This window comes from Scyliorhinus canicula, chromosome 7 (assembly GCF_902713615.1).
Source record: "Scyliorhinus canicula chromosome 7, sScyCan1.1, whole genome shotgun sequence".
NCBI classification, from domain to species: domain Eukaryota; kingdom Metazoa; phylum Chordata; class Chondrichthyes; order Carcharhiniformes; family Scyliorhinidae; genus Scyliorhinus; species Scyliorhinus canicula.
Window position 1 is genome coordinate 197,870,182 of NC_052152.1, and position 26,327 is coordinate 197,896,508.

General features: G+C 49.0%; 1 protein-coding gene across 1 annotated transcript; it reads left to right on the plus strand.

The window, feature by feature from the left end:
- Positions 1–1,787: 1,787 nt before the first annotated feature.
- Positions 1,788–14,726, plus strand: pxmp4 (peroxisomal membrane protein 4). The gene is made up of 4 exons (XM_038803665.1): positions 1,788–1,938; positions 7,944–8,006; positions 9,949–10,147; positions 11,071–14,726. The coding sequence occupies exons 1-4, from the start codon at positions 1,826–1,828 to the stop codon at positions 11,332–11,334; spliced, it is 639 nt and encodes a 212-aa protein (XP_038659593.1). The 5' UTR covers positions 1,788–1,825; the 3' UTR covers positions 11,335–14,726.
- The last annotated feature ends 11,601 nt before the right edge of the window (positions 14,727–26,327 follow it).

Below are 26,327 nucleotides of genomic sequence, written 5' to 3' on the forward strand. Positions count from 1 at the left end.
GATAAATCGTCTGGAAAGCACCTTGGGATGTTTTGTTATATTAATATAAATTGTTGGCCTTCGAATCCCAAGGATTGTCACTTAAAGGTCAAATGTGCTTCAAGGGGTGTTGAACAAAAATTGAATTTTAGCCCTTGGGTTGAGCTGTGGCCTAAACGACTTACATTTGTGGGGCCTGAGGAGAGACTGCTACACCTGCTCCTTAGGCTTCAGCAGACTTTCCATAGCTAGCCTTGAGAGATACTAGTACCATGTCTCTTCTGGAGCAATTCCTGTTTGATGGAAGTCAGCAACACGAGGCAGGAAAATTGGGTTAGATTGCTGGGCCCTGCTTCTCCTACCAGCTAGCATATGTGAAGTGGTGAATGGGCAGCTGGTGGTCACCTATACCAAGGCTGGAAGTGGGGGGGGGGGGGGGGGGGGGGGGGGGGGATTGGGGGTGTTAATGAAAATCCAGGTCAGGAGGGGGAAGTGGTGCTGGGACTCCTCTCTGACTTTCCTTTATTTTCAGCCCACACCACCTGTTTGAGGGCAGTGCACAAGAACACAAGAAGTAGGAGCGGGGGGTAGACCATACAGCCCATCGAGCCTGTCCCGCCTTTCAATATAATCCTGTGCTTCCACTCCACTTTCCTCTTAAAAAAAAATTTGGAGTAGCCAATTCATTTTTTTCAATTAAGGGGCAATTTAGCATGGCCAATCCACCTAATCTGCACATCTTTGGGGTGTGGGGGCAAAGCCCACGCAAACATGGGGAGAATGTGCAAATTCCACACGGACAGAGCCGGGATTGAACCTGGGACCTCGGTGCCATGAGGCAACAGTGCTCACCACTGCACGACCGTGTTGCCACACTCCACTTTCCTGTCCACTCCCCATAGCCCTTGGCTCCTCTCTAAATTTATCCAAAAAAAGCAATGGAGCTGGAGGCACCAGAGGGAGTGACAACTCTCTTGGAGATGACAGAATGAGATTACAGAATGACAGGGAGTGGGATAGCTTGATCTTGGTTTCGGACAATGCTCGGCACGACATCGCGGGCCGAAGCCTGTTCTGTGCTGTACTGTTCTATGTTCTATGTCAATGTGGCTGGGGGAGGAATGCAGGTCTGCCACGCAATGCGACGAAGGACAAAATTTCACCGCCCCCAGGCCCAGTTTAATATTTGACAAGAAGGGCAAAGGTCAAAACTGGGGCATTTGAACTATTATTAGGGCATTGCCGGGGACAACAGGGCACCCGATGAACTGGGATCGCCGGGGAGATCTGGACACCCCATCAATGACCCCATGAGTCATGATGTGGAGATGCCAGTGTTGGGCTGGGGTGAGCACAGTAAGAAGTCTTACACCAGGTTAAAGTCGAACAGGTTTGTTTCAAACACCAGCTTTCGGAGCACTGCTCCTTCCTCAGGTGAATTCAGCTGAGGAAAGAGTTGCGCTCGGAAAGCTAGTGCTTGAAACAAACCTGTTGGACTTTAACCTGGTATAAGACTTCTTACTGTGCCCATAAGTCATGACTCCAGGATGCCAACTCTTATGGAGATGGCCTGACAGGGTTCCCTAATTATTTCTCTCTCATGTCCTTCCTTCTGGCACCCAGCCTTCCCACACCAATCATCCCCCCTCCCCCGGGTAGTTGCCCGTCCCAGGGATGCCCTGCTAGGTAGTCCTGTGAGGCTGGCTGGCCGGGCTCCCTGCACAGCCCCAACCAGGGAGGCGGAACCTTTATTGCGGGCCGCTCGCTTCCGGTCCGGGTGGGGAGGAGGAGGGCCGGTGAGTGCGGGACCGACTTCCGGTCCGCCGCTGCTGGTGCTCCGCCCAGGATGGGTCGCGAGGAGCTGCTGCTGTCGGCCCTCCGGGCGGCCAACCGGTTGCTGCGGGAGCGCCGGCTCCATGCCGCCTTGGCGACCGTCAAGGGATTCCGCAACGGGGCCGTGTAAGTGGACAGAGGCAGGGGTGAGGTGTTGGGGGAAGAGAGAGGGAGTGGGGGAGAAAGTGGGAGGGGGGTGGGGGAGAAAGTGGGAGGGGGGGTGGGGGAGAAAGTGGGAGGGGGGGGTGGGGGAGAAAGTGGGAGGGGGGGTGGGGGAGAAAGTGGGAGGGGGGGTGGGGGAGAAAGTGGGAGGGGGGGGGGGGGAGGAAAGTGGGAGGGGGGGTGGGGGAGAAAGTGGGAGGGGGGGTGGGGGAGAAAGTGGGAGGGGGGGTGGGGGAGAAAGTGGGAGGGGGGGTGGGGGAGAAAGTGGGAGGGGGGGTGGGGGAGAAAGTGGGAGGGGGGGGTGGGGGAGAAAGTGGGAGGGGGGTTGGGGAAGTGGGAGGGGGGGTGGGGAAGTGGGAGGGGGGGTGGGGAAGTGGGAGGGGGGGTGGGGAAGTGGGAGGGGGGGTGGGGAAGTGGGAGGGGGGGTGGGGGAGAAAGTGGGAGGGGGGGTGGGGGAGAAAGTGGGAGGGGGGGTGGGGGAGAAAGTGGGAGGGGGGTGGGGGAGAAAGTGGGAGGGGGGTGGGGGAGAAAGTGGGAGGGGGGTGGGGGAGAAAGTGGGAGGGGGGTGGGGGAGAAAGTGGGAGGGGGGTGGGGGAGAAAGTGGGAGGGGGGGGAGAAGTGGAGGGGGAGGGGGAGAAAGTGGGAGGGGGTGGGGGAGAAAGTGGGAGGGGGGGTGGGGGAGAAAGTGGGAGGGGGGGTGGGGGAGAAAGTGGGAGGGGGGGTGGGGGAGAAAGTGGGAGGGGGGGTGGGGGAGAAAGTGGGAGGGGGGTGGGGTAGAAAGTGGGAGGGGGGGTGGGAGAGAAAGTGGGAGGGGGGTGGGGGAGAAAGTGGGAGGGGGGTGGGGGAGAAAGTGGGAGGGGGGTGGGGGAGAAAGTGGGAGGGGGGTGGGGGAGAAAGTGGGAGGGGGGTGGGGAGGGAGTGGGGGGAGGGGGTGGGGGGGATGGTGGGGGGGTGGGGGGGAAGGTGGGGGAGGGAGTGGGGGGGGGGGTGAGGGGGGTGGGGGTGAGGAGGGAGAGGGAGAGGGGGGAGGTAGAGGGGAGGAGGGAGAGTGGGGAGGGGGGTGAGGGAGAGGGGGGTGGGGGTGGGGGTGAGGGAGAGGGGGGTGAGGGGGGAGAGGGAGGAGGTAGAGGGGTGGGGAGGAGGGAGAGGGGAGGAGGGAGAGTGGGAGAGGGAGGGAGAGGGAGGAGGAGGGAGGAGGAGGAGAGAGGGAGGAGGAGGAGGGGGAGGGGGGAGGGAGGGAGACAGACCTGCAGCACCCCTCCCCGGGGAGGGAGCAGGTCCATGGATGTCCTCTGGACCCCCACCAATCCACTGTAATATGTTCAGGAAGGAAGGACTTGCATTGATATAGCGATTCTCTGGGCTTGCCAGAGCGTTCTTGCAACGTATGCACCGCTATCGTGCAGGAGGAGGGGGGCAGTCAATCTGTGCACAGCAATATCCCACGTGGTAACGTCCAGGTAATCTGTTTCAGCGGGGTTGAGTGAGCGAATTAACATTTGTGCACCGCAAGATCCCAGGATGCATGCAGTGTCCAGGTAATCTGTTCTTTCAGTGGAGGAGTTAATGTTTGTGCACAGCAAGATCCCACGAGGAGTGGTACAGATTGCCGTTTCTGTGGACGTTAAAGAGACTCCAGGTTAGTATGTTGTTTCCCTGGTGCCAGGGTCCAGGATGTCTCTGAACAGGCAGAAAGCATTCTGAAGGGAGAGGGTGAACAGCCAGAAGTCGTGGTGCATATTGGCACAAATGACATACGTAGGAAGAGTGATGAGGTCCTGCATCAGGAGTTCAGGGAGAGGGGGCGAACCGGAGGATGTGGGGGGAGAGGGGGCGAGCCGGAGGGTGTGGGGGGAGAGGGGGCGAGCCGGAGGGTGTGGGGGGAGGGGGCGAGCTGGAGGGTGTTGGGGGGGAGAGGGGGCGAGCCGGAGGGTGTTTGGGGGGGAGAGGGGGCGAGCCGGAGGGTGTTGGGGGGGAGAGGGGGCGAGTCGGAGGGTGTTGGGGGGGAGAGGGGGCGAGTCGGAGGGTGTGGGGGGAGAGGGGTCTAGTTGGAGGGTGTGGGGGGAGAGGGGGGAAAGTTAAAAAGCAGGACTTCTAGGGTTGTAATCTCAGGATTACTCCCTGTGCCACATGCCAGTGAGGCTAGAAATAGGAAGATAGTACAGCCCAACACGTGGCTAAACAGCTGGTGTAGGAGAGAGGGTTTCAGATATCTGGACCATTGGGATCTCTTCCGGGGCAGGTGGGACCTGTACAAGGGCGAGTAGCATCTAAACTGGAGGGGCATAAATATTCTGGCCAGGAGGTTTGCTTGTGTCACACAAGAGGATTTAAACTAGTATGGCAGGGGGCGTGGGAACCAAAGCAAAGGTTAATTAACTGAAGGGGAACTAGAGAGCAAGGCCAGTAAGACTCCGAGGAAGAGCAGGCAAGGTGCGGCTGCTGATCAAAGAGGGTCTGATGGACTCAAGTGCATTTGTTTCAATGCGAGAAGTGTAACAGATAAGGCAGATTAATTTAGAGCTTGGATTAGTACTTGGAACTATGATGTTGCCATTACAGAGACTTGGTTAAGGGAAGGACAGCATTGGCAGCTTAAAGTTCCAGGATACTGATGTTTCGGGCGGAATAGAGGGGAATGTAAAAGGGGTGGGGGAGTTGCACTACTGGTTAAGGAGAATATCACAGCTGTACCGCCGGGAGGACACCTCGTCAGGTTCATACAGCGAGTCAATATGGGTACTGTATCGTGGGTGTGCTGCAGTGTTTGAGCTGCCAACTTTCAGTTGAGATATTAAACACCGACCCATTCCAGCCTCTCAGTTGAGCATAAACGATCCTAGGGGCTGGTTTAGCTCAGGGCTAAATCGCTGGCTTTTAAAGCAGATCAAGGCAGGCCAGCAGCACAGTTCAATTCCCGTACCAGCCTCCCCGAACAGGTGCCGGAATGTGGCGACTAGGGGCTTCTCACGGTAACTTCATTTGAAGCCTACTTGTGACCATAAGCGATTTTCATTTCATGGTATTATTTTGAGAAAGAGCAGGGGCGTTCTCTCCGCTATCTTGGCCAATATTTATCCTGAAACCCTCCTCACAAAAAAACGATTATCTGGTCATTATTCCATTGTTGTTTGTGGAAGCTTGCTGTGTAAAATTTTGCTGCTGCGTATCCTACGTTACAACCAGGGCGACATTTCAAAAGCACTTCGTAGGCTGTGGGAGGTCCTGGAGTCATTAAAGGTGCTACACAAATGCAAGTCTTTCTTTCAATGGATGATTTGTAGCCCCCAAAAAGTGTTGGGCAGCCCCAGGTATGCTGTCCACAAGTGACCCAAGTTCTAAAGGTTAATAGAAGCAAATTACTGCGGATGCTGGAATCTGAAACGAAAGGGAAAATGCTGGAAAATCTCAGCAAGTCTGGCAGCATCTGTAGGGAGAGAAAAGAGTTAACGTTTTGAGTCCGATGAGTCTTTGTCAAAGCGAACAGACAGAGAAAGTGGGAAATATTTATACTGTGGAGTGAGAATGAAAGATGAGTCATAGCCACAGAAACCCAGGGAAACCGGGTGCTAATGGCCACAGATACCAAGACGAAAGTGTGTTAATGGCAGTCCCCAGAGAGGACAAAAGATGTGAAAGGTCAAACAGCAGGGAAACTAACATCAGAGGATGAACTGTAGGTGGGGGGGGGGGGGAAGCAAAGAGGAGAAAGGTGCAGGAAAATGTATTGGTAGAGGGATTTAGTTTCGGAGCCATGAGGTCATGTTGCAGCTGCACAAAACTCTGGTGCGGCCGCATTTGGAGTATTGCGTGCAATTCTGGTCGCCGCATTGTAGGAAGGATGTGGAAGCATTGGAAAGGGTGCAGAGGAGATTTACCAGGATGTTGCCTGATATGGAGGGAAGATCTTACGAGGGAAGGCTGAGGGACTTGAGGCTGTTTTCGTTAGAGAGAAGAAGGTTAAGAGGTGACTTAATTGTGGCATACAAGATGATCAGAGGATTAGATAGGGTGGACAGTGAGAGCCATTTTCCTCGGATGGTGATGTCCAGCACGAGGGGACACAGCTTTAAATTGAGGGGAGATAGATATAGGACAGATGTCAGAGGTAGGTTCTTTACTCGGAGAGTAGTAAGGGCATGGAATGCCCTGCCTGCAACAATAGTGGACTCGCCAACACTAAGGACATTCAAATGGTCATTGGATAAACATATGGATGATAAGGGAATAGTGTAGATGGGCTTTAGAGTGGTTTCACAGGTCGGCGCAACATCGAGGGCCAAAGGGCCTGTACTGCGCTGTAATGTTCTATGAATGGTGGAGAAGATTGGGGGGGAAAATTAAACGTATATTAAGAAAGAAAGAAATGGTAAAAGACAGTTAAAATGAAATGAAAACAAATGGGTCGAGGTGGGGCTGATCATCTGAAGTTGTTGAATTCGATGTTCAGGCCGGAAGGCTGTAGCGTGCCTAACCGGAAGATGAGATGTTGTTCTTCCAATTTGCGTTGCGCTTCACTGGAACATTGCAGAAGGCCAAGAACAGACATGTGGGCATGGGAACAGGGTCTTTTGTTAAAATGGCAAGCAACAGGAAGGCCAGGATCCTGAATGCGCACAGACCGAAGATGCTCAGCAAAGCGATCACCCAGTCTGTGTTTGGTCTCTCCGATATAGAGGAGACCACATTGGGAACAGCGAATGCAGTCGACCAAATTGGAAGAGATGCAAGTGAAACGCTGCTTAACCTGGAATGTGTTTTGGACCTGGGATGTTAAGCATGGAAGAGGTAAAGGGGCAGGGGTTACACCTTCTACGATTGCACGGGAAGGTGCCATGGGTGATAAGAGAGGTACTTATGTTCTATACTAAACGCATTCAAATGGTCATTGGATAGGCATATGGACGATAAGGGAATAGTGTAGAGGGACTTTAGAGGGGCTTCACAGGACGGCGTAACATCGTGGGCCGAAGGGCCTGTACTGCGCTGTTATGTTCTATGTACTGGGTATGGTGGAGGAGTGGACTAGATTGTCTCGGAGCGAACGGTCTCTGTGGAATGCTGACAAAGGGAGTGAAGGGAAGATGGGTTTGGTGGTGGCATCATGCTGGAGTTGGCGAAAATGGCGGAGGATTATGCTTTGCATATGGAGACTGGTGGGATGAAATGTGAGAACGAGGGGGAATGTGCAAATTCCACACGGACAGTGACCCAGAGCGTTTTATTTTTAAGTCAGCCCATCCACTCTGTGTGGGTGAGCGTGAAAGAGCTTTTTTGTTATTAAGGGATTAACATTTTAAGTAGCTCTCACAAACATAAGAATATAAGTTGCTATGTCTGTGAGATGTCATTTCATTTTTGGGATTTTGTTTTATTTTTTCTATTTGTTTTGAGCAGGTGGGAAGTGGGGTTGGCTCATTTTATTTCTTGTTGTTGATTGGCTGCTCCTGGTGGACATTCCAGTTATACTGGTTGGCCCGAGATGAGGGCTGGCTTCAATCAGAGGGTCTATTGGATGGTTTGGCAGGGGAAGAGATGGACCTAGAATTCTAGGTATAGTCAACAATTTTATGTGAAGAAATTAGAAGCCTCCAGCATCTGTAATAGATAGTATTCTGGAGGAAGGTGGATGAGAAATGAGCCTGTACAATGAGTACTTTGTATAAATGCATTCTTGAGAAATGGATGATGGTAAAGGCTTCACATTTCACAATGGGGCTGTTTAGCTCACTGGGCTAATTGCTGGCTTTGAAAGCAGACCAAGGCAAGCCAGCAGCACGGTTCGATTCCCGTAACAGCCTCCCCGAACAGGCGCCGGAATGTGGCGACTAGGGGCTTTTCACAGTACCTTCATTTGAAGCCTACTCGTGACAATAAGCGATTTTCATTCATTTTCATTTTCATTTGTGTTCAGATCCTATCAGTTTTGGGTGCATATTATGAGTTGTGTGCAATGTTTTTTTTTAAAGGTATGGAGCCAAAATCCGAGCCCCACATGCTCTAGTGATGACGTTGCTGTTTAAAAGTGGAAGGTAAGGGCTACTTGCCTGTTGTCTGTATATAATGTCATTGGTGATCTGCCTGTTTCAATTGGAAAACTAAAATTACCCAGTGATTCAGATTTGATTTCTCTCAAATAAAATGGTTTCAGTGTCGGCCATGGCTCAGTTGGTAGAACACTCCCCTCTGAGTCAGAAGGTTCCGCGTTAGGATCATAGAATTTAGAAGGAGACCATTCAACCCATCAAGTCTGCACCGGCCGTTGGAAAGAGCACCACACTTAAGCCCACGCCTCCACCCTGTTCCCATAACTCAGTAACCCCACCTAACCTTTTTGGACATGATGGGATAGTTTAGCATGGCCAATCCACCTAACCTGAACATCTTTGGACTGTGGGAGGAAACCGGAGCACCCGGAGGAATCCCACGCAGAAACGGGGAGAAAGTGCAAACTCCCAAAGTTCACAGTAACCCAAAGCCATAATTGAACCCGGGTTCCTTGCGCTGTGAGGCAGCAGTGCTAACCATTGTGCCACGTTGAAGTCTAACACCAGGACTTGAGCACAAAATTCAAGGCAAATAGTCCCAGTTCAGTACAGAAGAATTATTACTCTGTCAGTCTGTCAAATGACATATTGAGGCCCCATGGTGTTATTTTGAAGAAGTGTAGGGAATTTAACGTTGATTTCTGACCAACCATTATGCTTCAATCACCATCACCTTGCTGTTTGCGGAAGTTTGTTTTGTGCAACTTGGCTCTATGTTTCCCATGCAACGATAGTTGCTACACTTCAACAGGTACTTCATTGGCTGTAAGGTGCTTTGGGATATTATGTAGTCAGGATAGACATCATATCGCTGCGGACCTGGGTTCGAATCCCGACTTTGGGTCACTGTCCGTGTGGAGTTTGCACGTTCTCCCCGTGTCTGCGTGGGTTTTACTCCCACAACGCGAAGATGTGCAGGGTAGGTGGATTGGCCACGCTAAATTGCCCCTTAATTGAAAAAAAGTAATTGGGTACTCTAAATTTAAAAACAAAAAGAAAGACATCATATAAATGCAAGTTTTTCTTTTCATTTCATTCTGATGCTTGTAACTCTGCCTGAGCCTCAATATTGATTATAAAGTCAGATCCACTCTGCATACTAGTCCTGTGCAGGCGCTGGCTTCGCCCTGCACACTAGTGACTGTTGTTCCCTCTGTTTTGTGGCTGTGCAACACCCTGAGTGTTCCCATGTGGGCTGAGCACAAATCTGATCCTTTAAGTTACGGTGCGAAAGAATATCAAGGTCCCCCGCGCTTACAGAAATAAGCTGCCAGTAACAACAAAAACAAATTTGTTGAAATCTTGCGATTGAACAGTTCTTTGTTTTCTGTTTTAAATATAAGATGTCTTAAGATTCATACAATGGCCGCGTGACTGTGAGGCATGTATATACTGCAGCAGTTGCAAGCAGTATGTTTGTGTCTACAAGTCCCCGTGGACTGGGTGGGGAGTGTTTGCCGTTCTATTCTTGAGGTGCGACACCAATGCTACAACCCACAGGGAGTAGGAAATTCAGGAGAGATGGAGCCAGACTACTGGTGAAATAGCCAACTGAAGGCTGGCATAGACATAGGACTGTCGAGGCAGCATGGTGGTGCAGTGGTTAGCACTGCTGCATCATGATGCCGAGGACCCAGGTTCAATCCCGGCACTGGGTCACTGTCCATGTGGAGTTTAAACATTCTCCCCGTGTTTGCGTGGGTTCCACCCCCACAAAGATGTGCAGGGTAGGTGGATTGGCCATGCTGAATTGCCCCTCAATTGGAAACATTAAAAAAAGCATTTTTTTTTAATAAAGACATAGGATTGTCACTTTCTTACCTATATCCTAGGATGGGATTAGATTAGGCTGCAGGAAATTAGTTAAACTGAGGGTTTGGGGAGAAAATGTTAGAAATAATGCTAATTTTTGTTGTTGTGTGTTCAGTCTAGTAGACAAACTGAAAGCCATCGCACAAGCTACATACACTCACTCCCGAAACCTGGCCATATTCGTCTTCATGTATAAAGGAGTTCTGGCAGCACAGCAATGGCTGCAGGGTGAGAAAGCACAGTTCCACTCGTTCTTCGCAGCTTGTATGGGGGGCTGGTTTGTGTTTGGAGACAACAACCACATCAACAGCCAGGTAAAAGGGAAAGGAACTCTTCTGTTTCTCCTGTGTCTGTAGAAGTGATGGGGGGAGTGCCTGCGCTTGAGCCTCTGGGAACTTTCTGTGGAATTTGGCACAAGGGTATGAGCATCGTTGTTCTCGTGTATGACCTTCCTTTTCCTAAAGGTGGTGTCTTGTGCTGCCACGTTCTTCCAGTTGTGACATCTCATCCAATTGGCCAGCAATGTCAGAATGTTTAACCAAAAAGGGACGCACTTCATATAATATAAAACGTGTATGTATATGTAAAGTTAATATCCTGGCCAAAATCTATCCCTCAATCAACATAATTCAGTGTCGGCCATGGCTCAGTTGGTAGCACTCTCTGCCCTCTGAATCAGAAGGTTCTGCAATAGGATCATAGAATTTACAGTGCAGAAGGAGGCCATTCGACCTATCACATCTGCACTGGCCCTTGGAAAGAGCACCCAGCCCACACCTCCACCCCCTAACGCCACCTAACATTTTTGACACTAAGGGACATTTTAGCCTGGCCATTCCACCTAACCTGCTCATCTTTGGACTGTGGGAGGAAACCGGAGCACCCGGAGGAAACCCACGCAGACACGGAGAGAACGTGCACAGACAGTGATCCAGCGGGGAATTGAACCCGGGACGTTGCTGTGAGACACAGTGCTAATCACTGTGCCACCGTGCCTTCCCTATAGACTAGACTGGGTGCATTTGGATCTGTTGGATGAGATTTTAGAACCTTAGTTAAATGTTGCTGGCTGGAACATGTTATTTCAGCAGCATCTTTGCATCCTTCTCAATTAAGTTGCTTTCTAGGTTGCCAAAATGGTGGCTTAATCAACTGGTGGCTTGTAAAATATCTTTCTTCTGATAGCCATTGTTATATAACTTTCTTTATGTCTCTCTAACATATGTTTTCCCCACAGATAAACATGTACCTGTTGTCGCGAATTCTCTTCGCTCTTTCACGACTGGCTGTCGAAAAGGGTTACTTTCCTCAGACAAAGCGAGACCCTTTCCCACTGTTTGCTACGTTGGTGTGGGGTATTGTCCTGTGGCTGTTTGAGCACCATCCACACACGCTGCAACCATCGCTCCAATCTTCCATGACCTACCTCTATGAAGACAGCAATGCCTGGCACGATATATCAGACTTTCTCATTTATAATAAAAAGAGCACGAGTAAATGAGCAGGCTTTTTTTTTGTTGGGAAAAATAACTTTTCAACAGAATATTTCCGTTAATTTTCTCTTCTGTCCTGAAGATGCCATTTACTGTAAGTGACTTAACACTGGATGCGGTTTGACCATGTGCTCGCAGGAGTCCCTGGCAGTCGGAAGTGATACATCTGTGACATTGGACGTAGTAATTCTGTGCGTTTTCATAAATAGCATTTATCCCTCAAAAAGTGAACTGAGCATGGTGAAACTTCCCTTGTCCACGATTTAAAATGGTTACTAATCTGCTTATTTGGGAATCCAATAAGCCTGGCAGGGCCCTGTCGCTGTGGTTGAGCAGGAGCGGCAGTTTAGGTTGATGTCCGACATCTTGACTCCCACTAACACTGTTTTACAAATCAGTCAGCGCTGACTGATCAGATGGACTCATTTTTATCTTGGCTTAACTCCAAATCCATCTTGGGATAGTTAGGCTTATCGGCGGCTGACTAGTTGATGGGCTGGAGGAAGAGTGCGGAACAACTTCATTGGACCCAGATACTTGTTGCTAGAATTCTGGAGTTGGTTTGCTTAATCTAGCTGAGCCTTTTAACATCTATTGGAGAGAAACCTGTAGCAAGAGAAACATGTTAACTGATGAGAGGAGTCTTTGTGATTTAATCAGGGCTTTTGTACAAAAGTTAGCATAACTTGTATCTGCTTATACTTAGATTCTTGTCCTCGAGATAGAAATATTTCTCTATAGCCAGTGCCCCATTAGCCTTTTTGATTACTTTTTGGACCTGTGGATGAAGTTTTAATGATCCTTTGTAAACTTGGGGTCATCCAAAATACTGTGTCCTGTGTCCTAACTCGCACTGTCCCGCTCCCCTACCACTCCTGTGCTTGCTGATCTCCATTCCCTCCTGTTCCAGCAATATCATGACTGTAAAATTCTCATCCTTGTTTCAAAGTCCCTCCATGGCCTCGTCCCTCCCTATCTCTGCAATCTGCTCCAGCCTCCGAGCTTCCTGAGATATATGCACTCCCCTAATTCTGGTCCTGAGTTTCCCCAGTTTTAATCACTGCACCATTGGTGGTTGTGATTTCAGTTGCCCAGGTCCCAAGCTCTGAAAGATGCTCGCTATATCTCTCCACCCCTACTTCACTTTGTCCTTGAAGAGAGTCTTTAACAATCTACTTCTGAGCAAGCTTTTGTTCATCTGTCCTAATATCTTCTTGCTTGGCTCTCAGTCTTGGGTGGCCCACCACTTATTCTGAGACTGCTTCCCCTATTCATAGACTCCCCAGCCAGGGGAAACATCCTGCATCTACCCTGTCAAGTCCTGTAAGAATTTTGTATGTTCAAATAATCTCTCATTTGTCTAAACTCTAGAGAATACAGGCCCAGTCTTCTCAATCTCACATTGGACAATCCCGCCATCCCAGAAATCAGTCTGGTGAATCTTTGTCGGACTTCCTCTTTGGCAAGTGTAGCATTCCTTAGGTAAGCAATGAAAACTGTATTCAATACTCCTAAGTGCGATCTCATCAAGGCTCGATTGCAGTAAAACCTATTTACTCCTGTTTTCATTAACTCATGATCAAGGATGCTCGGATCCTGTTGGACATTAATACTTACCAATTTCTCACCATTTAAGAAATAGACTGCATTTGTTTCCTACCAAAGTGGATAATTTCATATTTTCCACATTATGTTCCATCTGCCTGTCTAAATTCCTTTGAAGCCTCTTTGCGTCCTCTGCACAACTCACATTCCCATCTCGTTTTGTGTTATCAGCAAACTTGGGAATATTACATTTGTTCCCCACATCCAAATCATTGATCTAAATTGTGAATAGATCGGGCTTCAGCACTGATCCTTGTGGTATCCCACCCGCCACAGCCTGACAATCTGAGAATGACCCATTTATTCCTACTCTCTGTTTTCTTTCCATCAACCAGTTCTCAATCCATTGCTAGTATATTACCTCAAAATGAAAATCGCTTATAGTCACGAGTAGGCTTCAATGAAGTTACCGTGAGAAGCCCCTAGTCACCACATTCCGGCACCTGTTCGGGGAGGCTGGTACAAGAATTGAACCATGCTGCTGGCCTGCCTTGGTCTGCTTTAAAAGCCAGCGATTTAGCCCAGTGTGCTAAAGCCCCTATGAGTCCCATGTACTCTAATTTAGTTTATTAACCGTTTATGTGGCATCTTGTCCAAAGTCTTCTGAAGATCCAAATAAACCAGATCCACTAGTTCCACCTTATCTATTCTGCTTGCTACACCCTCAGAAATCTTTCCAACAATTTGTCAAGCATAATTTCCCTTTCATAAATCCATGTTGAGTCTGACCAATTTTATCGTTATTTTCTAAATGTTCAGTTATTACAGGTCTGTAGTTCCCTGTTTTCCCTCCCTCCTTTCTCAAAAGGTGGTGTTACATTTGCGACTTTCCAATCTTCAGGAACTGTTATGATTTTGGAAGGTGACCAACACCATCTCCATGGCTTTCTACACACTCTGGGATGTAGGTCATCAGGTACAGGGGATTTACCAACTTTCAGTCCCATTCATTTCACTGGAATTTAGAAGATTAAGGGCTGATTTTGATTGAAATTTTGAACATGCCAAGGGGAACAGGGTAGAATGAAGAAACTTTGTGCTGGATGGTGAGTTGAAGACTAGGAGGCGGAGTAGAGGAATTAAAGCCAGAACTTTTGGGAATGAAATTAGGAAACACTTGTACACACCAAGGGTGGTAGAAGTTTGGCTCTCATTTCAACTAATGGCAATCAATACTAAATGGATTGTTAATTTTAACTTTGGGACTGATAATTATTAAGGGAAATGAGGCAAAGAGACATGTTGTAGATCAGTTTTTTTAAAAAAAAACCACTTAGATCCATGTTGGACAAAGTTTTTTCAAATTTAGAGTACGCAATTTTTTTTTCCAATTAAGGGGGCAATTTAGCGTGTTCAATCCACCTACCCTGCAGATCTTTGGGTTGTGGGGGTGAAACCCATGCAAACATGCAGAGAATGTGCAAACTCCACACGGACAGTGACCCAGAGCCGGGATCGAACCTGGGATCTCAGCGCCGTGAAGACTGCAGGGCTAACCCACTGCGCCACCGTGCTGCCCTTGTAGATCAGTCATGACTACTGGATGTGCAATTGGACGTTTAAAACGTTTGGTGTGGTTCTCATCCACATCCTTTACATTTATGTATTGAAACTGAGTGGTTCCAATTTATTTATTGTACGATAAACTGTATGCAGGTCACCAAGGGGTGGCTTAAACACCAAACCTGTTGTAATAATTGAATCTGTTTTTTTGTTAATTGATTTACTTCCTGTTAAACTACTGTTTACTATTGCTCCTCTTAATATTTAATACAGATTGTTATTGTAAATGAAATTTGCAATTTTTTCTTACTGGTGTTGGTTTATTTGCAGGGTGAGTGGTTAATGCTTTCAGAATGTGCGTTTTACAGCTTCGGTCTCCGGTATTGATTACTTTGTCTCTGGTATGGGGGTAAATAATGGGAAAAGAAGGAGACTTGCATTCAAAACCTCTCAATGCACATCTTTGCTGAATAAAACTCGGGAGTTAAATCGTAGAGGGAATTATTTTTAAAAAAAAAGTTTTTGCGCCATTTACCTTGAACATTTTTGTCATAATATTGGAGATTGGAAGAAAAGGGCTCTGGACATAATCATCCAATTGGATAATGTCTTTTTGTTTTCCGGTGTTTTGGAAGGTGATGGTGCACTGTCAAGATGGATATGTTCAGGGACCATTGACGAGAATGTGGGAGGTGGGATAGTTCTAGGTGGGAGGTCGTATAATGAAACCTCCACGATTACATCCAACCAGAGCTCTCCAGGTTGGCCAGAGCTTCACCTTCTGATCATTATTGCAGAAAGTATGCTCCAGATGTACACTTCCATGTTGGGTGAGAGCAGGTTTAGGTTCAGTTGTCACAAACTCCACAGTCCAATATCGTGCCTCCACTAAATGCCAAGGCCACACAAAGTGGCCACCTGGACAAGGTGCCATGAAAGACTGATGCCTTTGGCACTGATCCTCCACAACATGAAGCAACTTGAGGCGACAAAGGAGAGGGACTTAAGTTTTTGGGTAGTGGGAAAACAGTGGCATAGCATTAATGTCACTGGGCTAGTAATCCGAAACGGGAAAAGACCTAATGCATCTAGTCATTATCACGTTGCTGTTTGCGGGAGCTTGCTGTGAACAAAATTGCCTGCTGCATGTCCTACAACAGTGGCTACACATCAAATAATACTAACTGCAAAGCACTTTGAAACATCTGTTATTTGTGAAAGGCACTATATTAGTGTAACTTAGATTTTGATGAAAATAGTGTTAAGCACTGCTGCCTACGGCACTGAGGACCTGGGTTCGATCCCAGCCCCGGGTCACTGTCTGTGTGGAGTTTTCACATTCTCCGTGTGTCTGCATGGGTTTCTCCCCCACAACTTTTGTGAGGGCCATGAAGAATCCAGCACGAGCTGTGGAATAGAAAGAAATAACATTTATTTACAATAACATATATAAAAATACACACACACACACAACAGCAGCAGTAACTCCCTTGCTGCTCACTCCTCTCTACTTCCTTTGCCTGAAAGATGCACTTTGTACGACGTAAACGGACTCCAGCCTCTGAAAAGCGTCTAAGACAGCCTCCAATTTCCCAAATGTTCCTGCTCCGACGTCCCTGTAATCAAAACGTCATCTTAAGTAGACAGGGACACGCGGTAAACCACCAAGATGCGTTGAAAGATAGCGCAGGCAGAGGATACCCCAAAGGGCAACCATGTATGTACATACAGGCCCTGGTGTGTATTAATAGTTGCATATGGCTGGGAGGCAGGGTCCAGCTCCAACTGTAGGTAGGCGTGACTCGTATCTAATTTTGTGAACGAGTGTCCGCCTGCAAGCTTCGCTTAGAGATCTATGCGAGGCATTGGATATCGGTCGAGCCGGGAAGCCGTATTCACCAAGTTTATAGTCGGCACACAAGCGAACTGTGGCATCTGGCTACACATCAGGTTCAATTGGCGCTGCCCAGTCAGTGAAACAGACGGGCCTGATAGTACCCAAAGACTCCAAAGGAGTGAGCTCCCCTTCTACCTTCTCGAGCAAGGCGTAAGGCACCGGGCGCGCCCGGAATAGTACGTTGTGGCTCCTGGTTCAACTTGGATATGGGCTACGGCCCCTTTTATTTTCCCCAAAACCGGGCTGGAATACATCTGGGTATCGTCCTAGCACCTCGGTCAACCCTCCAGAAACTGTTTGGAGGATGTGCTGCCACTGCAGCCGCAAATGGCGCAACCAGTCTTGACCCAACAGGCTGGGCCCGTGGCCGCGCACCACGATAAGTGGGAAACGCCCCTCCTGGCATCCATAAACAACAAGGGTCATCATAGGTCCTGCAATGTCCAATGGTTCCCCCGTGTAGGTGGCCAACCTGGCCTGTGTGTCGGCTAATGTAAGGGTCTGTATACCCTGCTTGATGGGGTTGAATGTCCTCTGGGCGATCACAGAGATCGCTGCGCCAGTGTCCAACTCCATCTCAAGCGGGTGACCATTGACCCGTACTGTCACCTTAATGCGGGCCACACAGGGAGCTGCCACACAATGCAGCTGCAGGCAGTCATCCTCCGTCACCACGTCCCCGGGAGTAGTCGCCGGAGGTTCATCCAAATGGAAGGTACAGCCCCTGGGCTGGGCCCAGTTTCTGTCAGAATGACGGAGCATCTGGCGCCCCCAGGACCGGCGTCCGCGACGGGGTCGGTGCCCACAAGTCCGACACTAACATGGCTCCTCATCCATTGGTTCTGGAGAAGGCTCCCTTCGGGGAGGAACATCCGGTGGCCACTGGCATTGATCCGGACGCTGTCCCGCCCAAGGTACCGCAGGGGTGCAGGAGGACGCTTTTGGGCGGAAGGGGTTGCGCCCCAAGGCATGCACCTCCATTCCCTGTAGCTCCTGCACTCCCTGTTCTGCGCTCTCTCGGGACAATACTATTTGAATGGCCTGTTGAAAAGTTAGTGTCGGCTCGGCTAACAACTTTCTCTGGGTGGCTGCATTGTTAATACCGCAAACCAAACGGTTGCATAACATTTCTGACAAGGTCTCACTATAGTCACAGTACTCCGCAATCCTGCGTAGCCTGGATAGAAACTCTGCAAGGGGTTCTCCTGGGGTCCTCTCAGTGGTATTAAACCGGTAACGCTGGACTATCGTGGACACGGGGTTGGGTTAAAATGTTGCCCCACTAAGGTCACAAGTTCATCAACCGTTTTGGTGTCCGGCGCAGCTGGGTAGGTAAGGCTCCTAATCACCCCAAACGTATGCGGGCCACAGGCGGTGAGCAATATGACCACCTGGCGCTCGTTTTTGGTGATGTTGTTTGCCCAGAAATAGTAACGCATCCGTTGTGCGTACTGGTTCCAGCTTTCCAGCGCAGCGTCAAAAACATCCAAACGTCCATACAGAGGCATGGTGTAATAGAAAACAACTTCCAACCTGTATCCCAACAAAAATCCAGGGAGGTGGCTTCAGCAGTGTAGATAGCTATCCACTTTAACCCTCGTCGCCAGTTTTGTGAGTGTCAAGAAGAATCCAGCACGAGTTGTGGAATAGAAAGAAATAACTTTATTTACAATAACGTGTGTGTGTGTGTGTACTCCCTTGCAAATCACTTCTCTCTAGCTGGTTCCAAACTGGCCAGCTCTATTTATGCAGGGAATCTGTTAATGATTTCTCCGCCCTCTTCTTTGGGGAATCTCATACTCGCTAAGGATTGTGGGATTGCTATTAGTCCCCAGCCAGTGGTAAGCAGGCAGGTTATAACAGCAACCCAAAGATGTGCAGGATAGGTGGTATCTTTTTATTCAAACAGTAAAAAATATATACAAGGCCAAACGGTACAGACACTAATTTTGTGTTGGAGAAACAGGGTACCCTCCCCTCAGTACCAATGTACTGGGAGGGGGGGGTGGAAACTCCGATTATTAAAACAGTTCACAACACGTTTCTACGAAAAACAAACGGGACAAGCTCTAAACTTTGCGCTGGGGACACCAGATGCCCTCGCCCCTGTACCGGCAGAAGGGAAAGGTGGGGAGAGAGGGGGAAGGAGGGTGGTGGGGAGGGAGCTGGAGTGTTGGTGAAGGGGGGGCCCAATAGGGCACTGCCTGAACTACGGAGGCAGAAAAATAAAAGAACCTTCAATTATGATGTGCCAGATTCTAGGAGTTCCCCAGAGTGGGTGAGGGGTGACACAGTGTCAGGCACGAGTGAGACTCGCACCCCACTACAGAGCGTCTCGTGCACCCTGCGGTCCCGACACTGGGCTGCTGACAGCTTCGGACAGTCGCCCTCTGGGCTCGAATCCTCTACCACACTGAGTGTGGCGGGCGACACGGGGCCCACCAACCAACCACCGGGATCATTGACAGGCGGGATCTCCACCCGGGGTCCTGCACCAGTGGGAGGCGGTGGTGCAGATGCCTGCTCCGACCCCGCCACCTGGTCACTGGAAGGCCCCGAATACAACTCTGGAAACAGGTCTGGGATGGTGGCAGAGGTGCCCAAAGACAGCAGTTGGGACAGAGGGTCTCCCAAACCATAACCCACTAAGAACCAGGGGGTTATCGCTGACACCCTCCCCAGAGAAATTGAACAAGTCCGGGGTGCTAAATTGTACCGGGTGGAACAAGCCCTTTAGGGTCCCGTCCGACCCCGAGCACCCTGCTCGGGGGACAGCGGCAGCTTCCTCACTATCCCCCAGTCTCTTTTCCTTCGGGGGCTGGGCGTGACATCGATGGAAAAGAACCTGGATTGACGCCGTTTGCGAGGGAAGAGGGTCACACCCCGGGGAGACCTCGATCTCTGGAGGCCCCTCCAGGCTGACTCGTTGTCCCTCAATGCTTCTCTCCAGAATTAGTGGCTGGGACAGAGCACCCTCTGGTTCGAGGTCACGCACCTCACTACCGCCACCCAGAGGGGCCTGTGCAGAAGTGTCGCTGGGCCCGGCATCCGATGGTGAAATGTCACCTGGCTGAGGGTGTTGCTGGGTGATGGTGGGGTGAGGCGTAACGGCTGCACCCGGGTCAGTAGCCAGGGGCACTGGGTCAGTCAGGGTCAGAGGGTCAGAAGGATCCAAACCTGACCGCTGGCGAATCGCCCTGTTGGTCTTCCTCTCAGCCTTTCGGCCACGCGGCTGACCCCTCACCTCCACGCCAGTGGAAGTAGAGGGGGTGGCGGCACCATCAGCAGCAGCGTTAGAGGTGGGGCAGTATTTTCTAATATGCCCCACCTTCTTGCAGGCGTGGCACCGCACGCCACCCACGGACCAGAAGATGCGGTAAGTTTTGTCCCCAAAAGGGATCTCAAAATGCCCTTCCAGGACCTCCTCCCGGGCCAGGGAAACAAAGAATTGGCGCCGGAACGAGAAAATATGCTTGAGGGTGGGATCTTTGAGACCGAGCGGGAGCAGTGTCACCCCTGACCCTACCTCCCCAAGTTGATGGAGGTGGGTGAGGAGGAGCTCCGTGGGAATAAATGGCGGGACATTAGAGAGGATAACTCTCTCGGCAGTGACCTCCAGCGGGTCCACCGCCAGGTAGATCCCGCCCACCGTGAGCCCTTTTTCCAGGGCGAGGTGGACCGCCTGCTCAGCTCTCAAAAAGAAGACAGCTTTGCCATACACCTTTGAAGCTGCAACTATGGCTGAAGGGCCAACAACCGCGGCCATAGCACAGACGCAGGCCTCGATTGACAAGGTGGGGTGGGCGTAGCACTTCACGTTTGTGGAACAAAATGGTGACCTAACCCCAGGAACAGTGGGGAGGGTGGAGGCCACCACTCCCGTATAGGTGGCTGTGGAGGACCCCATCACCGGCGTAGGCGGTGTTATTGCCATCCCGGTCAGTGGTGGATGATAGAGGAGAAAGGGGAGGGAGAGAGTAACTGAAGGGGAGGGGGGAGGGGGGGGGGGAAGGCACAGGAGGATGGGGCATAGGGGGATGGACCACAGTGTGACCCGAGTACAAGGGAGGGAAGGGGAGGGGGGTGGGGGGGAAGGCACAGGAGGATGGGGCATAGGGGGATGGACCACAGTGTGACCCGAGTACAAGGGAGGGAAGGGGAGGGAGGAGCAGGAAGTTAAGGCACAAAAGGACAGGCAGGTGCCGAGAAAAGTCTTGCAGGCTGGTCCCCCCAAAAAGGTCTTCGACCCAGCAGCGGGTGGGTGGGGGACAGCCACAGTAGTACTGCCGCCTCACAGCACCGAGGTCCCAGGTTCGATCCCGGCTCTGGGTCACTGTCCGTGTGGAGTTTGCACATTCTCCCCGTGTTTGCGTGGGTTTCGCCCCCACAACCCAAAGATGTGCAGGGTAGGTGGATTGGCCACGCTAAATTGCCCCTTAATGGGAAAAAATGAATTGGGTACTCTAAATTTATTTTAAGAAAAAAGCATAGGGAGAGAAATTGTTGGTCAGGATTGCAGGAGAAACTTCATTTTCCCTTCCAAATTGTGCCCGGTTTGAGGTTTCATCTGAAGTACGGCACCTCTGACAGCTCATCACTCCCTTGGTACTGCACCGCAGTGTTTGCTTAGGTCATGTGCTCAAGTCCTGGAGTGGGGCTTGAATACACGGACATGATAGTGAGGCAGATGCAATTCACTGAGCCAAGGCTATCACTGATTCTAAATTCTTCCCTAATTCGCATCCTGGGTGGGCACGGGATCGAACCTGGGACCTCGGCGCCGCGAGGTAGCAGTGCTAACCACTGCGCCGCCATGCTGCCATGAAAACCTGTTCTAAATGTTGATGTACACTGCAATTAAATGCCATGGATCCTGAACAAAACTTCCTGTAAAATCCTTTACTCAAAGTCTATCCATTTATGTACTTTGCAAAACGTTGTGGAAAACCCTGGTTAAGACCCCACTGAGCAGATCTGGGCACCGCACTTTAGGAAGGATATTTTGGTCTTGGAGGGAGTGCCACGTAGGTTTGCAAGAATGATACCTGGACTTCAGGGGCTAAGTTATGAGGAGAGATTATACAAATTAGGCCTGTTTCCTCTAGAATTTAGAAGGTTAAGGGGTGATCTGATTGGAATCTTCAAGATATCAACGTGAAAAGACAGGGTAGATAAAGATAACCTATTTCCACTGGTTCTAGAACTAGGGGACATAGTCTAAAAATTAGGGCCAGGACATTCAGGATAGAAAGGGTGGTAGAGATTTGGAACTCTCTTCCACAAACGGCATTTGATGCTGGTTCAGTTGTTAATTTTAAATCTGAGATGGATACATTTTTGTTAAGCAAAGGTATTAAGGGATATAGGCCAAAGGCAGATATATGGAGTTAGACCACAGATCAGCCATGGTCTCATTGAATGGCTGACTAGGCTTGAGGGGCTGCATGGCTCACTTCACGTTTCTCTGTTGTCATGTAAGAGTACCTTTACCAAATGGGTGTTTATCAAATAGCTGTAGTGGATGTACCTTTAAGCAATGGGTGTTTATCAAATAGCTGCAGTGATGTCAGAGTGTGGGTGGAGCTGGGCTGTCTGTCTGTTTTTACTTTCCTTTTTTAGATTGGCAGATACAGAGTGTGCTTGGTTTCGTTTTGAGAGTTGGAGCTGCATCCAGCCAAACAAGGTGTAATTTTGATTTCTCTCTGCATGAAAAGAATGTCTTCAGATCACTTGTTAATTTAAAAGTGATAACAGCACGCAGTAGAGAATTTAAACCTGCTGTCTTTGTTAAAGAGGGTATTTTCCTTATGGATGTTGCTAGAAAAGATTAAGGGTTACTTATAGAGTACTGTATTCTTTGGGGGAAGTATTTGAGTTGATAGTTGCTAAGATGTTTACTGTGTGTTCATAAAATGTTAACTGGATTCATATAATAAACATTGTTTTGTTTTAAAAGTACTTTAGATCTCTGTTGCATCACACCTGCAGAGTGGGCCCTTGTGCTCCCCATAACCAAAATCTATTAAAAGTTGTGGATCAGGTGAACTCCGTGATACACTTTGGGTTTCTCTAAACCCTGGCCCATAATACTGTTCCTATAAGTAATAGGAGCAGGGGTGGGTCACACATCCTCTTGAGCCTGATATTCATTATGTAAGATAATGACTGATGCGATCTTGGCCTCAATACTATTTTGCCTACATATTCGCTTTAACCCTATAGTTCACGAAACTGTCTACTGTTACAACACTCTGGACTAGTGCATGGTCAGTTCCAGTCCCACGGGCCCCAAAGTCCCAACACAAGTGAATTAACCAATAATTTGTATAAAGTTTCTGAGATATTTGGCCCTTAACTGCTCCAATGACTTACAGGCACCAGATTTGTAAGTGAAACACAGTAACTGTTTATTTATAATAACAATAGAGATAAAGCATGTAATACTTATACTAGAATAATGGCCAGCTAATCTACTACTCTCCCCCCCCCCCCCCCCACCCCTGCCATTTACTGTCCCACCCTCTACCTAACCACACAAGACATACACATGCAGAGGGTGAGTGAGGGGAAAAATAAAAGAGGATTAATGTGAGGTGGTAGATGTGTGCTCTTGCTTCGGATGTTGAAATTGTTTTTTCAGCTGACTGTCCTTCCAAGACACGGAGTGATTGAAAACCAATGGTTGGATGGTTAACAAGGATCTTCTGGTTGGAACATTCAGTCAGAATCCCCAAACTGTGGGATTCCCTCTGGGGAGCCACACTCAGTTTTATTAACTTGGGCCTTCACTCAGAAGATCCGCCTCAGGCCTTTGTAATTCTTATTTGTTTCCAACTCCACCAGAACGTTCTCCTCACAAGATTTTTAAAAGGATTCTTTAAACATCTGGCCCTGCCTGCAGCTGTTACTGGACTGAACTTCCTTGCAGGTCAATCTGACTATAGAGAGAGAAAGGTCTTTACATTGAACCCTTAGACAGAGTCCATCAGGTAAGAGGGGGAGATTAGGGCTTTGACCCTTCAGCTTCTTGGCCAACCCGAAATTGAAAACCAGATGAAGTCTTTCTTTCCCTGGCACAACTCTCCCGAATGGTCAGCGCCAATCAGCATAGACTATTGGCTAAGAGCCCGGAAAAGTAAACAGTTCATTGGCTGACTGCCAAGTCCATCAAGGTGAGCCATCACCGATGCCAGCACACCTTGTTGGGTTCCCTTTTTTAAAATGAAAGGTGAAGTCCGTCTTAAAGATGTAGGTCCCAGAAATTGTCCAGGTACAAAAATAATAAGAACAAAATAAAATAAAGAGAATAAACAAGGGACAAACAGGGATTCACAGGAGACTCATTACACTACCTCTGCCTTGAATATACTCAATGACCCAGCCTACGGCTCTCTCTGGAGTACATTTCAATGATTCATGACCATTTGAGATTATATTCCTCCTCATCTCCACTTTTATTCAGAGACCCCTTTTATTCTGAAACTAGATTTTTTTAAAAACATTTTATTAAGGCATTTATGATTTTATATAATACAAATTATAAAATACAAATGTAAACATAAATCAGTACATAAAATCTCCCCAATCAACAACCATACCCAGCCAACATGGCTTATACACAGAGTTCCCCAGTCCCTCCATCTCCTCTCGCTGACCCCGCCTAAACGAAACTAACTCCCCTTAAACCCCCCCCCCCCCCCCCTTACTGGATCTGCTAACAGTTTAGTTTTCCCCGAAGAAGTTGATAAACGGCTGCCACCTCCGGACGAACCCTAACATTGATCCTCTGAGCGTGAACTTAGTTTTCTCAAGCCTGAGAAACCCGGCCAGGTTGCTAACCCATACCCCTGATTTCGGGGGCTCCGGGTCCCTCCACGCTAATAGGATCTGCCTCAGGACTACCAAGGAGGCAAAGGCCAAGACATCAGCCTCTCCCGCCCCCTGGACTCCCGGATCTTCCGACACTCCAAAAATCGCCACCTCTGGACCCGGTGCCACCCTCGTTTTTAGCACCGTGGACATGGCATCCGCAAATCCCTGCCAGAATCGTTTCTGAAACTAGATTAAGCTACGAGACAAAATATCCTCTCAGCATTTAACCAGTCAAGCCCCCTCAGAATTTTAGATGTTTCAATCAATAAGATCATCTCTCATTCTTCTAAACTCCAATTACTTCAGTACAACCCCTTCATCCCAGGAATCGACGTAGCGAACCTCATCTGAATTGCCACCAATACAAATATGTCCCTCCTTAAATGAGAGGCCAAAACTGTGCAGTTCTGAAGGTAAACTCTCACAAAGTGCTGCACACCTGGCAACGAGAGCATACTCCGGTTGGCTGGGTCAGTCATGTGGCTCTCATGGAGGATTCCTGCGTACCCAAAGCGGGACTCTAGAGCCAGCCGAGGACAGGAACCTGCACCACTGGACATCCAAAACCTAGATTCGAAGAAAGCCAGCCCCAGGGCTTGCAAGCTGGATCCCATACATGGGGGAAATACAACCTTGCACAGACCAGAGGGAGAAGTCTCCGCCATCTCGTGATTTTGAGACATTTGAGGAGAACTGATTCAAATGCCTGCAGGACAAGCAAGTGTAGCGCAAAGCCAGTCACTGACTTTATATGTAATATTTGCAATGGTCATGCAGTCTGAGACTTGGCCTAAAATCACACATTAAAAAAAATAAAAAATTTAGCGTATCCAATTATTTTTTTCCATTTCAGGGGCAATTCAGCGTGGCCAATCCACCTAACCTGCACTTCTTTGGGTTGTGGGGGTGAAACCCATGCAGGCACGGGGAGTCTAAAATCACACATGAGACAACATCAACCTAGGCTACTTGTGACACTAATAAAGATTATTATTATTAAACCATCTTTTATTTTTGTTGAACACTTGCCTGTTGAATCAGGGAGAATCCATCTTTCGAGGTATGTTCCCGCCTATGTCCTATACTGCTGTTGCAAGACTTCGCTATTTTTATAATGCAGCCCCCTGTGCGGTTCGCAGCTGTTTTTTTTAAATTTAGAGTACCCAATTAATTTTTTCCAATGAAGGGGCAATTTTGCATGGCCAATTCACCTACCCTGCACACCTTTGGGTTGTGGGGGCGAAACCCACGCAAACACGGGGAGAATGTGCAAACTCCACACAGACAGTGATCCAGAGCCGGGATCGAACCTGGGACCTCTGCGCCGTGAGACTGCAGTGCTAACTTACTGAGCCACCGTGCTGCCCGGTTCGCAGCTGTTGTCTAAACCGCAAAACATCTACACGCTCTAACTGGAATGGTTAAGGTAAGCTTTCGTATCTCTACTGTGTGGTGATATGCATCACCGTATATACACAAAGGGTTAATGTAAATACACTACTACTGAGTAAACACTAGAGGGAGCACCGGAGATGTCTTGACATGCAGACATACAGCTAGTGAACAGATAGAATAGGACACGACCAATGGGCAGTCAAGACACCCAGAGGTGACACTACCACAAGGGGGCAACCCATATATAAGGACAGGGCACACATGCTCTGTCTCTTTCCACAGGCGACACTTTGAGAGAAGGACAGGGGCCGATCAGAAGCATCACACCCACCACGTGGCTTAGAGCAGACTGGTTAGTTAGACTGAGTTACTATAGCAAGATTAGCAGGAGAGTCGAACTCATAGAGAACTGTGCTAATGGTTAATAAATCACATTGAACTTACTTCAAAGTCTGGAGTATCTTTTGGTCAAAGCTGCATCGAGTTGCAGCCTGTGTTATCCCAGAGTACATAACACATCATACTGTTGGTTGTTTGCAGTGGTACGGACACACCACCCTGCCTCAATCAGTGAACCTACAGCTAGGCTACACAAAACTGAAAGAAGATTGGAGGTGCTGTTGCTGAAGTTTATACCAGACAATGTAATATTCTATCCAAGGGCTCATCCGAGCAACGGCCAAGCAGGTTTTTATTGGCGAGCAATGAAAGCTAACAGCTGAGCTACAT